Here is a 13,266-nt window from a genome sequence, read left to right on the forward strand (position 1 = left end):
TTGTCCCTTAATTTAAGCAGGGCTACATTGCTCTCCAAGGTAAACATTTCTAAAGTGACCCTTCTTCCCAATGCATCTTTTTTTCCCTTTTTAAATTATAAATCTGGCCCCTCCTGTGCAGCGCTGCACTTCGTCTCAGTGCTTAATAATGTGTAAAGCTTAGTCTTGGCACATATGCTCAAAAGCCGTCCTAACCATGTTCTAACTGGAAGAGGAAAGGAACAAAATCTCATTGACTTGAAAACTTTGTAAAAGATGGTTTCTTAACATAATTTGTCACGATGTTTTGTAGAGTGTCCTTGACCCAAAGAGAATACTAAATTAAAAGGCTGTCTGTGGAGGTTCTTCAGCAACATTTCCTGCTTCTCAGGACAGCTTTCCTGGCCACAGAAGGCAGAGAAGGAGATTCAGGTAAGAGTAGGAATTCCAGTGGTATACTTCTGACACAGGAGCGCCTCCCAAGCCAAGGGTATGCCTGACCTCTAGAGCCAAACAGGTGTCAGACTCATCTGGCTCCATGGGCTAGATGGAGGGTCACTGAGCCATCCTGCAGGCTGTACTAGGATGGACTTCTTTGTTCAGCGCCTTTAGCCCCCCGTTCAGCCTGTGCACTGCACATAGCACGTGTTGGTCCTAGAACTCACTGTGCAAGCGGCATGTGGGGTCAGCGCAGGGCGTGGCCTGGCCATAGCATACAGGCTGGACCAGCACTGCAGGCATCATGGGGTCAATCTGGGGCAGTGCCCCAGTATCCTCTGCCCGACCCATGTGCTGCATCTGCTGCAAGGTTAACACAAACTGCGTGCAGGAATGGGCTGGCCGTGAGCAAGGCAGGCAGCACAGGTGGACAGTTCAGGGTGTGCACTTGCATGCGACAGCCTGGACCTTTGTGCTAGTTCCAGCTCCACCCAATCCACTCTACCCCCAGAACCAGTGCATGGGGCCGGTCTGGTGGGGTGTTGCATGCAGCACATGTCCTGGATGAATACCCTGTGCTGTGTACAGGGCATATGGGGCTGAGGCTGCTGCGTGGGGCTAATCCAATGACCTGTGGGCTGAATCGTATAGAATCACAGCTGGATCTGGTTCACAAGCCACATGGTTGACACCCCTGCATTACAACATTTGTAGAACATTGAAATCAGTAAACTGAGCACTGTTTTATTTTGGTCCTTCAGGACTCAGAGTGATGTCAGAACTCAGTGATGAAGCCAGTGAATCAGAGCTGCTAAGCCACAGCCTTTCCATGTGGCATGGTGTAGGTCAAATGCTCTGTCGAGAAGAATTGGATATTCCGCTGGATCTACACACAGCCTCTTCCATTGGCCAATATGAAGTGGTTCAGGAATGTATTCAGCGGTAAGGAGCTGGGGGGGCACAGCTGACTCAGATTTTATTTCTAGATGATTGTAGTATAGGGTTCTGTACTAGAACAAGGACATGTTGCTGGAAAGCTGGACAGTAGCAGCTCTGTGCTCAGTGGAGGATGACTCCTGGGACATATCTGTCCTGAGGAAATTAACCCCAAATTTCCACTGATTCAGCCACAGTGGGGTTAGAACAGGTGAGAACTTTAGTGTGGCAAACCTACCAGTACTAGTCTTGTTTTTAACTACCTTACTAGTAAAAATGATAATTCCTACAGTAGACTTGGTTGTACTACAACCCCATCTGGTCTGAACACACTTTCAGCTGACTTTTTTTTTCTCTGTTTTTTAGAGGAGATGCAGATTTGAATAAGAGAAACTGTGGTGGTTGGACCCCACTGATGTATGCCTCCTACATCGGCCATGATACAATTGTGCACCTTCTGCTGGAGGCGGGAGTGAATGTAAACATCCCAACACCAGAAGGGCAGACTCCACTCATGCTGGCTTCCAGCTGTGGCAATGAGAGCGTTGCCTATTTCCTCCTCCAGGTGGGCATTCAGTAATTACCACTGAAAACTGAAGTTGTGTTATTTAAATGTAAGAAGAGTGGACTCCATGAGCAGTTATAACAGAACTGTAAGGTCAATGCAGTGTTGTAAATTCAGGTTCCTGATGGGGGTGCAACACAGAGGGGCAACAGCTCACAGGAGCGGTGATGCAGTAAAGATCATTCTCTCTTCTCTTGAAGCAAGGTGCAGAGCTGGAGATGAAGGACATTCATGGCTGGACTGCCCTTTTCCATTGCATCAGCACTGGACACCAACAGATGGTCAAATTCCTATTGGACAATGGGGCTAATACCAACTGCAGGTAAGACACTCAATAGTTCTCATCTCGGATATCTGTATAATTTAAAATTTGCACACTGTGACTTAGTTTATGAACATGTTCAACTGCAGCAGAGCAGAGGAAGAACATATGTTCCATTTCCTCTTCCTCTCTAATGCCTTAAGGAAATGAGCTTCAATGCACTGTCAATATCATCTTTGCAGTAAGTGTAATAAGCATAGTGCCACGTAAGCTGAGGAGTGGAATCTGCCTGCAATACCACATCTAAGTATGCATCAAGTGGAATTTTGCTGCTTGTTCCATTATGGGCTGATGTTTATGAAAGTAAGAGAGCATCAAAGCTTGCTCCTGACTTCATTTTACTCTGCTGCCTGCACTGATTAAGCTAGTGCTTGTGTGCAGACCCTGCAGTGTTTGTGTATTCATACTCACCATGTTGCTTTCGTGTTCTTCTGAGAATGCTCTGTTCCGGTGGTAATTTGCCTATCAAACACACTGCTTGATATGTGGAGGTTATTTCTGCTGTATTCATTAATTCCCAATATTGCTAATTTCCAAATTGAAGACCAGATCTTCAGCTGGTATAAATCACCATTGCTTTGAAGTCATGGAGGCTAAACCTGTTCACCTGATCTGCCCTTTAATCTCTGCTAATAGTTGTACTGATTGAGAATTTATTGCAGCTGACCTTTTTTTTTTTTTTTTTCTTCCTAGATGAGTTTTGTTGGACTAGGAATGATGCATTTCTGATCACAACCCCATTTCCTTGATATTTATTTTTCCTTTGAAAGATGCACTTCTTTTATATAAATGGATATTTCCAGGTTAAACTTACATATTGCAGCAAATATTTTTTGCATTTGAATGTTTTTAAATAATTGCCAGTGGCTAGACTGGTAATTACCGGAGTTTGTGGAGTTCAGAGATGGTGTAGCTTTGCCAGCAAAATCTTTCTCTGTGTACACAGTCTATAGCAGGGGATGATAAGCACAGACTCGTGTCACAAGGAGAAGAGGTTTTTTCATGCCTCTCTATACCATATCAGAGGTCACAGCGATGCAACCTGTGGAGGCCTATAATCTGGCCCGTGGTGCTGCCTGAGGTTCTCAAACCAACCCCATGTGCTACATGCAGCACACACCAACTCTAGTCCTGTATGCTGCATACAGTGGGTGGAGCTGGTCTGGTGTGTGCTGCATGCAGGGCTGGGCAGCATGTGGGGCTGGTCTGGGGCAAGCTCTATGCAGGGCCTGCATCTGAACAATCCCACTTGCCACATGCATTGGCTGGCTCTGTGCTGCCTGTAGCCCACATGCCAGTTCCAGCCCTGCATTCTGTGTGGAGCATGCACCAGAGTGGCTTCACATTCTACATCCACCCTCAGGGCCAGATAAGTTTGATAGCCCTGTACTATACTAACAGCTATTGGTACCTGGCAGCAGGATGTAAGTGTTTAGTTAAACATTAACTCATCCTCCTCTGAGTTCTAACTGCTCTGCATACCAAAGATCAAGTGTAGCATGAAGTTCATTCTCAGCAACCAAAAATTTACACTGCTTATGTAAAAGGTACATATTAAAAATATGTATGGATTCAAACCACGAACAGCATATGGGACAGATGGGTGTGTATTGTATGTGGCTATGACTTTGCAGATGTCAGTCACCTTTCCTGCTGACTGCATTGGGGATGGACTTAACCAATATGCTTAGCTGATGGCAGAAATAGGAAGTGCCATGATGGAACATGCCAGCAACATTAAATAACACTTTTCTTGTGCAGCTTACCAAACAATACTTGGCTGCATGTGATTTTTTGGTGAAGAATTAAAGTTAATTTGCTGCTGGTTAAAAGGTCCTGGACAACAAAATCCCTTGAAGATTAGTCAAGCCAGGGTTTAGATCCTGCCTCTGTTCACTGGGGGCATTCTGATCTTCCAGCCTCTGTTGATGATGTTTGACTAACAGACTATATTACATCTTTAATTATTCCTGTCTCCAACTGCTTGTGTGCTTATTCTCTTTGTTATGTAGAGAGCCACTGTATGGATATACTCCTCTGATGGAAGCAGCTGCTTCTGGCCACGAGAGAATTGTCCAGTATCTTCTCAATCATGTAAGTCTCTGCTCAGTCCTTAGTAAATCCTAGAATGTGGGGGTTCAGGCATGCAGTAGGAGAATACAGGCTGTTGGGATGTGAATCCTTTCAAGGGGTGTCGTGTTTTGGTTGCTCCTCTGCATTATAAAGTCCTTTCTGTTTTGAGATCCCAGTCTTCTTGGAGTGGTGTTACATTATTTCCAATACTATTACTAAATAAGAAGAGAGAGATCTCAGTGTTTGTTCTAGACTGTCTAATCTAAGCAAGAATGTAATGGACTCAGTATAGCAACTTCTCTTACTATGCCTATCCCCTTCATTTGTCACTTGTCTTTCACTGTAAGCTCTTTGTGCAGGGGTGTCTTTTTCCAATGTGTTTTGTATCTTGTGCAGTCTGGAGGACCTCATTCTAGCCAAGGCTTCTGGAATCTAGAATCCTTTCCAAACTGGGCAATGATATTAATGCCGTGGTATCTTGAGTTCCTGGATTATTTCAGTGACAAATCATGCAATTAAAGGAACCTTTTAATAGTATTTTTTTGCTAAGACAAGCCATAACACCAGTTAGATATGATCTAGCCACTCCTGAAGCTTGCTTTGGACCTGCCTGTGTGCATACTGTGCCTAATAGACATCTGCAACCTTTCTGTTAAAGCCTTTGAATATGCAGTCCACTTAACCTCTGACAGCAGTGACTTGGTCTTATGTTTAATTTGTCCAGTGTGTTAAAGAAGGATGCAGCAATGTAAATACAACTAGGAGTAAAAGTAAGCTAGTTTCCAAATGGTGGTGGCACTGATATTAGGCAAATGGGATACTTTATAGGAGGAGGAGACTTGCAGCAGGTTCTGAAATGGGAGATGCACTGGTTCATCCATGAATCTGGAGTTATTTTACAAAAGTGAGCCTGTGCATCCTGACAGATTTTTAAAAAGACAGAGACAAAGGGAGAGAGGGATTGATGGGAGAGGGAGGTTCTTTGATTCCTTTGAATTCTGCAGGTGGTGCCTCTTCAGTATGACCATGACAAGTATACATATTGCCTCCCTAAAGGGTGTGAAAGTAGATGTGAGAGATAATACTGGAACCACAGCACGTACACTGGCCATGAAGTATGGACACATGAAGATTGTGGGACTGATAGACCTTCACACAGCCCCTGTGCCCAAGGTCTTCTGCAGGGGCCCAGGTAACTGAGACAGCAAACTTCTGATGTAGGCAGCCATTGCTTACTCATGGCTCTTTTTTCTGTTTCATTCAGTGTTTTTAATGAGACAATAGCAAATAAAACTTACTGGTGGTTAAGATTTTCCATGAAGCTAATGGTCTGTTTTTGGACTGCAGGAAAATACGAAGATCTTAGCTCATCAGATGAATCATGCTCTGTGCCACAGAGACAAAGACCTGTTCGTAAGACCAAGGGCCCTAGCATCCATGAGGGGCCCCAGGCTTTGGCTAAGATAACAGCAGTTGGAATTGGAGGGAAGAAGCAATCTCGATATGGTGAGCATTAGTCAGGAAATCTAACTCGGATGTTCTTTCCTGACCTCTTCAGGGTGCTGTGCTATCACAGTGCTGTTGTTACAGTATCAACGTTTCCATGCCCCTTCTGTTTGGACTTTCCCGTTTTACTCTCCCAGCCACAAACAAGCTGTCTGCCTGAACAAACTGCTGTCATTCAAAGGTTTGTAAATCAGTTGCCTGTAACAAACAGCCCTCAGCTGAGCCTTGGAGTCGGGAAGGATGTCAGCAAGGGTAGACGCTAATGAGTCTTTTTTTTGTTTATCTGAAAATGTTTTGTGACTGTCCTCTTGATGCTGTCTCAGACACTTGAGCACAGCCTCTGTCCTTCACAAGGTAAAAACTAAGAGTCAGGGAGAGATTTGCAAGCTAGTAAGAGGCAAAGATTAGTCTGGTAAGACAACAGGATTGTTGATGCAGAAATTGCTCCTGGAACAGTCGAGCAGAATCTTACAGACTGCCAGAAACATTTGCTTCTGCCATAGGAATGGTAGTGGCAAGTGTTAGGCTAGAAGGACAGATCTAATTTGAATATTAACTCCTTGGATTCACCTATTTTGATGTTCTTCTGGCTAGGAAGAAAATAGTTTAGTGTTTGGTACCTCCTTTTGGCAGAGAGGTGATATTCCCATTGCAAATGTACTGACATGTCTATACTGACCCATACTGAAGTTTCAAAGGATGCTGCCAGAGTGGTGACACCAGTTGTATGTCCAATGGAAGCTCATATGGCATCTTTCCAATTTGTACATGGGTTAAGGGAGGATCTTCAGTAACTCTACTTTCAGGAGCAGAAATTTTAACCCAGAAAGTCTAGTGGTAGAGAAGAGAAAGTACTTCAGGCTCACTTTGCCAAAGGTGTGTATACTGCAGGGCTAGTTACCATGCGAGACTGTGATATAGTCAGAGCAGCTAGCACTGATTAGATGTACATGTGCAGCTGTTCTCAGATGGAAGTAGCTGGCTTCCCTGTTCCTGATAACTCCGGGAACTGTTCAGAGGAGAATAGAATTTACCATTTAAAATGTAGTTTCCTTCCTTAATGATTAAGTTGGACATTTGCTGGCAGCCTCATTCATTGTGCAAATATCTGTCTGGTAGAGCTGCATTCTCACCCCTTTGCTGTTCAACTCTATCTCTTGCACACAGAACAGGTCCCTCTTCAGGGCTATGTTACATTTAATGATGATGGCAGCTTTGAGGGAGAGGCTCTCCGGTACCGGGATGTCACCTCTCCAATCAATGAACAGGATGTGGAGAGCAGTAGCAGCAGGGGTATGTCACTGTCTCAGAGGAGGGTGTGAATCCATAGGTGATTTAAGTTTGAGAATGGACCAAATATAAGTTTGAATATTTCCTTTGCAGTCTCCCCTGGTTTTAGGAAGGCATCTTTCCCCTACCTTCTCCCATATCTGCATCTTGAATAATAGTCCCTTGTGTAGGCATCCTGAGCTGGCATAGCATTGGCTCCCCCCTGCCCTCTCAGAGGAGAGTGAATTGCCTCAGCCTGGGGGTTGTACTAGATGACCCCAGAAGGTCCCTTCCAGCCCTGCTTCTCTGATTTTTATGATGAGAGTGAGTTGCCTACTGGAAGGAGCCAGGAAGAAAAGCGTGATTAAAGAGCTAACTCTTGGCTTATGGCAGGGAGGGAAATGTTCCCTCTTGGTGGGAAATGTTTGTTGTCTTCATGTTCTGACCTCATGCCATGACTTGAGAGTAACCACTCCTGGATGTTAGACACAAAAGACCACACCTGATGGCAAAAAGCCAAGCACCAAGAACAGCTGTGACATGGGTGCAGTGGCAAATTCCAGCTGCTGCCATAGAACTGGTGCAACTGTGCAGCTGCAGTAGTTGTTTCCATTCCCCCTCCCCTTCCCTCCCCACCAAGTTGGTACTAGGGTGGCTGCCCTGGTCATCATACCCTACTACTTAATTAATGCATCATGCTACTGCTTAATTAATGCAGTCAGTGTCACTAAGATGAGGTGATACCTCTTCAACTTACTGCAGATGGTAAGGGCTGTGGTGGGATGAGGAGAGAAAGTAAAACTCTTTGTTCTATCCTTTTCCTTTCCAGAAGAAAACATGTTCTCCACAAGAAACTTGACAACAGTCAGAAGCAGCAGCAGCAGCAGTGAATGTCTAGCCAAAACCCTTGGGATGAGCAGTGAAGGGTCGCTGGAGAGCAATGAGGTGAGGCTTTTGTCTAGTCTCATCTTGCCCTGCATTTTACCTCACGTTGGTCACTGTTGTAGGCAGAACATGAATCGGGCACTGCAACCTCTCACCCCTGCCAGGGCTGTATATCTGCCATGAAACTAGTTCCTGAGGATAGAGATGTTGCAGGGCAGCAGGGTGAAAAGAAAGCTTATAAACCTGCTTAAATATAATAGGAAAGGGCAAATCATTTTGTTCAATCCTGATCCAGCTGTCTGTCAAATGCCTGAGCCGCTTCCTTGTACCTTTATATCTTGATAGGCAGGAACTCTCCAACTGCGACACTTTCCTTTCATCCCAGCTCTTGTGCTTCCTCTGGAACCAACTTCCAAGGAAAGTGGTGCTGGTTTCTATCTTGGGGGTCTTTAAGAGGAGGCTTGATGATTACCTAGCTGGGGTCATTTGAGCCCAGTTTTCTCTCCTGTCGAGGGCAGGGGGTCGGACTAGAAGATCTGCAAGGTCCTTTTGACCCTACATCTATGAATCTACATATAGACACCTAGTGGTGTCTCTCAAATGACTGAGCGGCTTTATAAAAAGGAAAGAGAATGATTTAGGGTAAGATTTTTTTCAAGAGCATTTAAGTCCTGTTTTGTTTATTGCGGGGGTGGGGGTTGGTGAGATTTGTGCTTCAAAATTGTGTCGACATTTCTGGTAACTTTTATCTCAGACAAATGGAAAGTTCTGGGAGCTCTGTAAATGATAGAAGTAATTGTGGGAATACTTTGGTTTGCACAGGTTTAGACTTTCCCCATCAGCCCACCTGTGTATGTGCCCTGACCTGGCCTATAACCCACCTGGTGTGTACCACAGGAAATTCACTAAAGGTGCTGCTGCCTCACTGACAACTGTTTGTAAATCCCAGGAGAACTTGGGGGTGGGGTCAGAGGTGAGAGCAGAACCTTCACTTATCTCAATAAGAGTGAAATGAGCAACTGCAACCAGCAAGTCTAATTCCATTCCCTTGTGATTCTTTGCGTTGGACCTATTGAGCATCTGAAGGGCAATGATTTTGAGTGCTAAACAGCGGAATTTCATAAACAGCCACTTGTGCAGCACAAACATGTCTCCTTTAAATTATGGAATGAATGGAGAAAGGGAAACCAGTTCTTGTGACTCGTTTGATGTTGGATCTCGTTAAATCTTGCCAGACTCACCCCAATCAAGCTACTTTCATAGTGAATGTTATCACCAGCATTGAAGTCCCAAGCACTCGTTTCTTGGTCCCTGCAATGGAGAGGCTGTAGAAGTGAGTGACAGTCTCTTCCTCCTCTTTGGAGAAGATTGAGATTCAGTTTGGCTAGTTTGATTTTTTTTTTTTTTTTTTTTTTTTGGGGGGGGGGGGGGGGACTTTCTTGGGGCCTCATACAAATAGTATTTTTGTCCAAAAATAAGTACTTGTCATGATTGTTTAGCCTTCCCAGGAAATAAAAGCTCTGTGATGCATGCTGGCAGGCTAGTTTGTTCTTTTCAGTCAACCTCCCCTCCCTTCACTGCTGGGCTTTAACTGGTAGTATCTGACCCATGTCTTTGTGAGCACTAAAATTCAGTATAACTTTAAAAATCTTTCCCCAAGTACCATGCTCTGATCAGACACAGGCAAGCCAGAAGGGAAGTCTCCCATATCAAATTCTGATAACTGTGTAATGATAAGTATTGATGGAATTTGGAAAGGTGACACAAGACAGAACATCAGTTGGAATTAAGGGAGCAGAATGACAACATTACTTTGGGGTACAGCTGGTTTGTGTAAGATGATGAATGATGAGACCAAAAGGAGTTGTCCAGGAGTTTGAGTGCCCGTTACATTTTTAAAGCTAGGTTCTAAATCTCTTGTAGTTTCATAGTTGGTAGGGTCAGAAGGCACCTGAGCAGGTCATCAAGTCTGACCCCCTGCCATGGCCAGGAAAGGATGCTGGGGTCAAACGACCCCAGCAAGGTATCTATCTAGCCTCCTTTTAAAGACCCCCAGGGTAGAAACAAGCACCACTTCCCTTGGAAGTTGGTTCCAGATCCTAGCCGCCCTGACTGTGAAGTAGCGTCTCCTGATATCTAGCCTGAATCTACTCTGTCAACTTATGGCCATTTTTCCTTGTTGCTCCCAGTAGTGCTGACAAGATGGGAGCTCCCCAGCCTGTAGGTATGATGCTGGTTCTTCCTCCCTAGGTGCAGTACCTTGCACTTGTCAGTATTGAATCCCATCCTGTTCTCATCCCACCCCTGTAACCTGTCCAAATCTAGTTGCAGCCTGTCCCTCTCCTCTAGCATTCCCACTTCTCCCCACATCTTAGTGTCATCCGCAAATTTGAACAAGGTGCTTTTCACCCCCTTGTCCAAGTCACTGATGAAGATGTTGAACAGTGCAGGCCCAAGGATCGAGCCCTGGGGGACCCCACTGCCCACATCCCTCCAGGTCGAAAATGACCCATCCACCACCACTCTCTGGGTGTGGCCTTCCAGCCAATTGGCGACCCATCTGACTGTGTAGGCATCGACACTACAATCTCCTAATTTTTTAATGAGAATGGGGTGAGAGACAGTAGTGGGGGACAGATTGTAGGCATGTGCTGCATGAGTATAATATAGTTGGGCACCAGAGGGGCTCCTTAGTTCTCAGATCTGCTTCCCCATCCCTTTGCTGGTCAAAGGATTTGACATTTCTTTGGGGTTCAGTATGTGGTGTCTGATTTCATTTGCAAGCCAAAAAAGGGACATCCCACTTTGGAGCAGTCAATGCAGCCTTCTCAGCTACCATCCCAAGACTGGAGTCGTCCTAGGCTCCGGTTTTCCTATCGCTAACCCTTGCTAACAAGAAATTTGGTCTTTACTAATCATGTATTTTGGATTTTTTCTGCCTTGGTGAAAGTTGCATGGTATGGACCATGTTAATGTGAATAAGACCAAGTATCATGTTTCTACCCAAATCCCTTGACAGACCCTGCCTGAAGTCAGACAATAAGATGGAAGTGCAGCCCTGGACATTCTTATGTACTACTTCACTCCCTAGGGATACAGTCCCCTGTAGTATTCAAGATAATTCTATACATTGATCCTTTGCCATTCAGTTTGCTGCTTGTGTTTTGACAGGACTCTGACCATGCCAAAAAGCTCTCCAGTAGGAAGCAAGCAAAAAGCTACACAAAGGTCAAGACCCGTTACAGCAGCAGTGACAGCCAGTGGTCGCACAGCCCTGGGAAAGCCGGAGCATCTAGTCAGCAATGCATGGCCCATAACCTTCCAGAGCCTCCTGCCTACACAGGGCCCCAGGTAACAGCCACAGGGGGAGCAGAATCTCCCTGCTGCAATGGGGCAAGAATGCATGTGCCACTTATAAAGGTAGCTCTGTCCCACAATTCCAGACTAACCACCCAGATGGTGCTTGTTGCTGAACTTGCTAGTTTCAGTGCACTTAAAACAAAGTAGCTATTTTTACATAGAAGGGCTTAGTGTATTGCTCTCCATGATCACTGAGGGTTCCAGAGCTGCTAACCACAGTTCCAGTTCTTCCAGCCTTTTTTTCTGGCCCCTACTATTCTCACAATTTCAATGCACTTACTAGATCTAGTGTTAATAATAAACCATTCATGTCTGACACAACTCCATCTGCCTAATGATGTTGTAGTGGCAGATTGAGGAATATACTCTTTAGTGAGCAGAAAGATGTGTCTGCATGTGGTGCCATTCTTTTCCATTCAACTCTGCACAGTGCTGAAGAAGCTGTGAAAGTGAACACGGCCTAATAAAGTGAGGGAGCAGCAGGTGTTTGTCCTGGACAGTAGCTGTTTGCCTCTTGTGCTGAGGAGTTAGGGTTCCTGTTCTCCATAGGCCTGCTAACCTGTTTGCTTTGGCTGGCTGCAGGATTTGGCAACATTTCTGGAGCAGATCGGGTGCCTGAAGTACCTCCAGGTGTTTGAAGAACAGGATGTTGACCTCCGCATCTTTCTGACCCTTACAGAGAGTGATCTGAAGGAAATAGGCATCACGTAAGTCTATGTGGTGTAATCCCCTCCATGGCACTGACACATGGGTGAGTCAGGAGTTTAGCTGCTGAGTTTGCTTTCCAACCTCTCTCTTCCCATCCAGTATTTTGCTAGTGTCCTTCAGTTTCTTGCCCTTCGCCACCATGCTGTTCTAACCTGGTACTCTTTGCACTGCTACCAATGCAATTTAATTCTGACCTTCAGGAAACCTTGGCCTTCTAGCCTTGTGCCCTTGCACAATTCAAGTGATGGCCCTGTCAGTCTGTAACAGTCTTGTTCAGAGGTGCCCAAATTACTGAATATTGTTAGATTTTTGCTGCCTCTAAATGGCCATTCATGGGTGTTTTGATGGTCCTGAGCAATAAAGACAGGAGCTTCTGAAGCCAGGTCCTTGAGAATTATTGCTATTAAGTGATTGTTGCTGTCTCTCCAGTCTGTTTGGACCCAAGAGAAAGATGACATCTGCCATTGCTCGATGGCATAGCAGTGCCCGGCCACCCAGTGATGCCCTAGAATTAGCATATGCAGATCGGCTTGAGGCTGAAATGCAGGAGCTGGCCATTCAGTTGCATAAGGTAAGAACCATGGCTCTAGGCTCACAGGGCAGAGAAACTGTCTGTGGGCCAGCTTCCAGTTCTAATACTGGCTCAGAAGCTTGTTTCAGACAGTTGAAGTGAACAGTAAAATAATTTGTGATGCCTCTTCAAGGCAGGTAGTTTTGGGGGAAGGAGCTGAGTGTTTCCAGTGTCTGGTCCAGGGGCAAAAAATGTCACATAAGCTTTGATGCTGATTCTGCACATCTTTAACCTTTTCTTTTCAGTGCTGGTGGGGATGCTGATCATTCTTCCTGATTATTGTCCACTTATGCTAAGGTTGGGGCACTCACTTTTGCAGAAAGTCTGTTCCAAGTGGAATCATGAAAAGCAGGGCTGGCCTTGCTTTTGAGTGACCACAGGTTAAGGTGTATGGGGAAACTTGTCTGGTTTCCTTCTCACTAGTAACTGGGCTTCTGGTGAGCTAGAGATGTTTGCCAGGGTCCTATGTGGCTCCATATACCACTAAAACAGAAAGCTCCACTGGTATCTCAGTGGAAGTCGAGTGTCTGTTTTCAGTGTACAACATTCCTGTTTCGGTCCCTCTTATAGTTTCATAGTAGCTAGAGTCGGAAGGGACCTAGGTAGATCATCTAGTCCGACCCCCTGCCTTGGCAGGAAAGAGCACCGGGGTCA

The 13,266-nt window shown here is 45.3% G+C and overlaps 1 protein-coding gene across 3 annotated transcripts in view; it reads left to right on the plus strand.

The window, feature by feature from the left end:
* ANKS3 (ankyrin repeat and sterile alpha motif domain containing 3) overlaps window positions 1-13,266 on the plus strand; it is a 26,639-nt gene that overhangs the window by 7,182 nt on the left and 6,191 nt on the right. For 2 of the 3 annotated variants that reach the window (XR_002102050.1, XM_019539986.1), the window contains exons 2-13: window positions 293-411; window positions 1,179-1,359; window positions 1,720-1,918; window positions 2,119-2,240; window positions 4,253-4,334; window positions 5,370-5,505; window positions 5,661-5,819; window positions 6,987-7,112; window positions 7,918-8,033; window positions 11,145-11,324; window positions 11,916-12,040; window positions 12,471-12,612. Coding sequence is in view for 2 of the 3 variants with exons in the window: in XM_019539986.1 (XP_019395531.1) it covers window positions 1,190-1,359; window positions 1,720-1,918; window positions 2,119-2,240; window positions 4,253-4,334; window positions 5,370-5,505; window positions 5,661-5,819; window positions 6,987-7,112; window positions 7,918-8,033; window positions 11,145-11,324; window positions 11,916-12,040; window positions 12,471-12,612 (1,557 nt within the window). In the remaining variant the exon portion in view is untranslated. Of the gene's footprint in view, window positions 1-292; window positions 412-1,178; window positions 1,360-1,719; window positions 1,919-2,118; window positions 2,241-4,252; window positions 4,335-5,369; window positions 5,506-5,660; window positions 5,820-6,986; window positions 7,113-7,917; window positions 8,034-11,144; window positions 11,325-11,915; window positions 12,041-12,470; window positions 12,613-13,266 lie in introns of those variants that run through there. The other variant, XM_019539987.1, reaches the window with a different exon arrangement.

Source organism: Crocodylus porosus, unplaced genomic scaffold (genome assembly GCF_001723895.1).
Source record: "Crocodylus porosus isolate Cpor-Errol unplaced genomic scaffold, CroPor_comp1, whole genome shotgun sequence".
Lineage (NCBI taxonomy): Eukaryota > Metazoa > Chordata > Crocodylia > Crocodylidae > Crocodylus > Crocodylus porosus.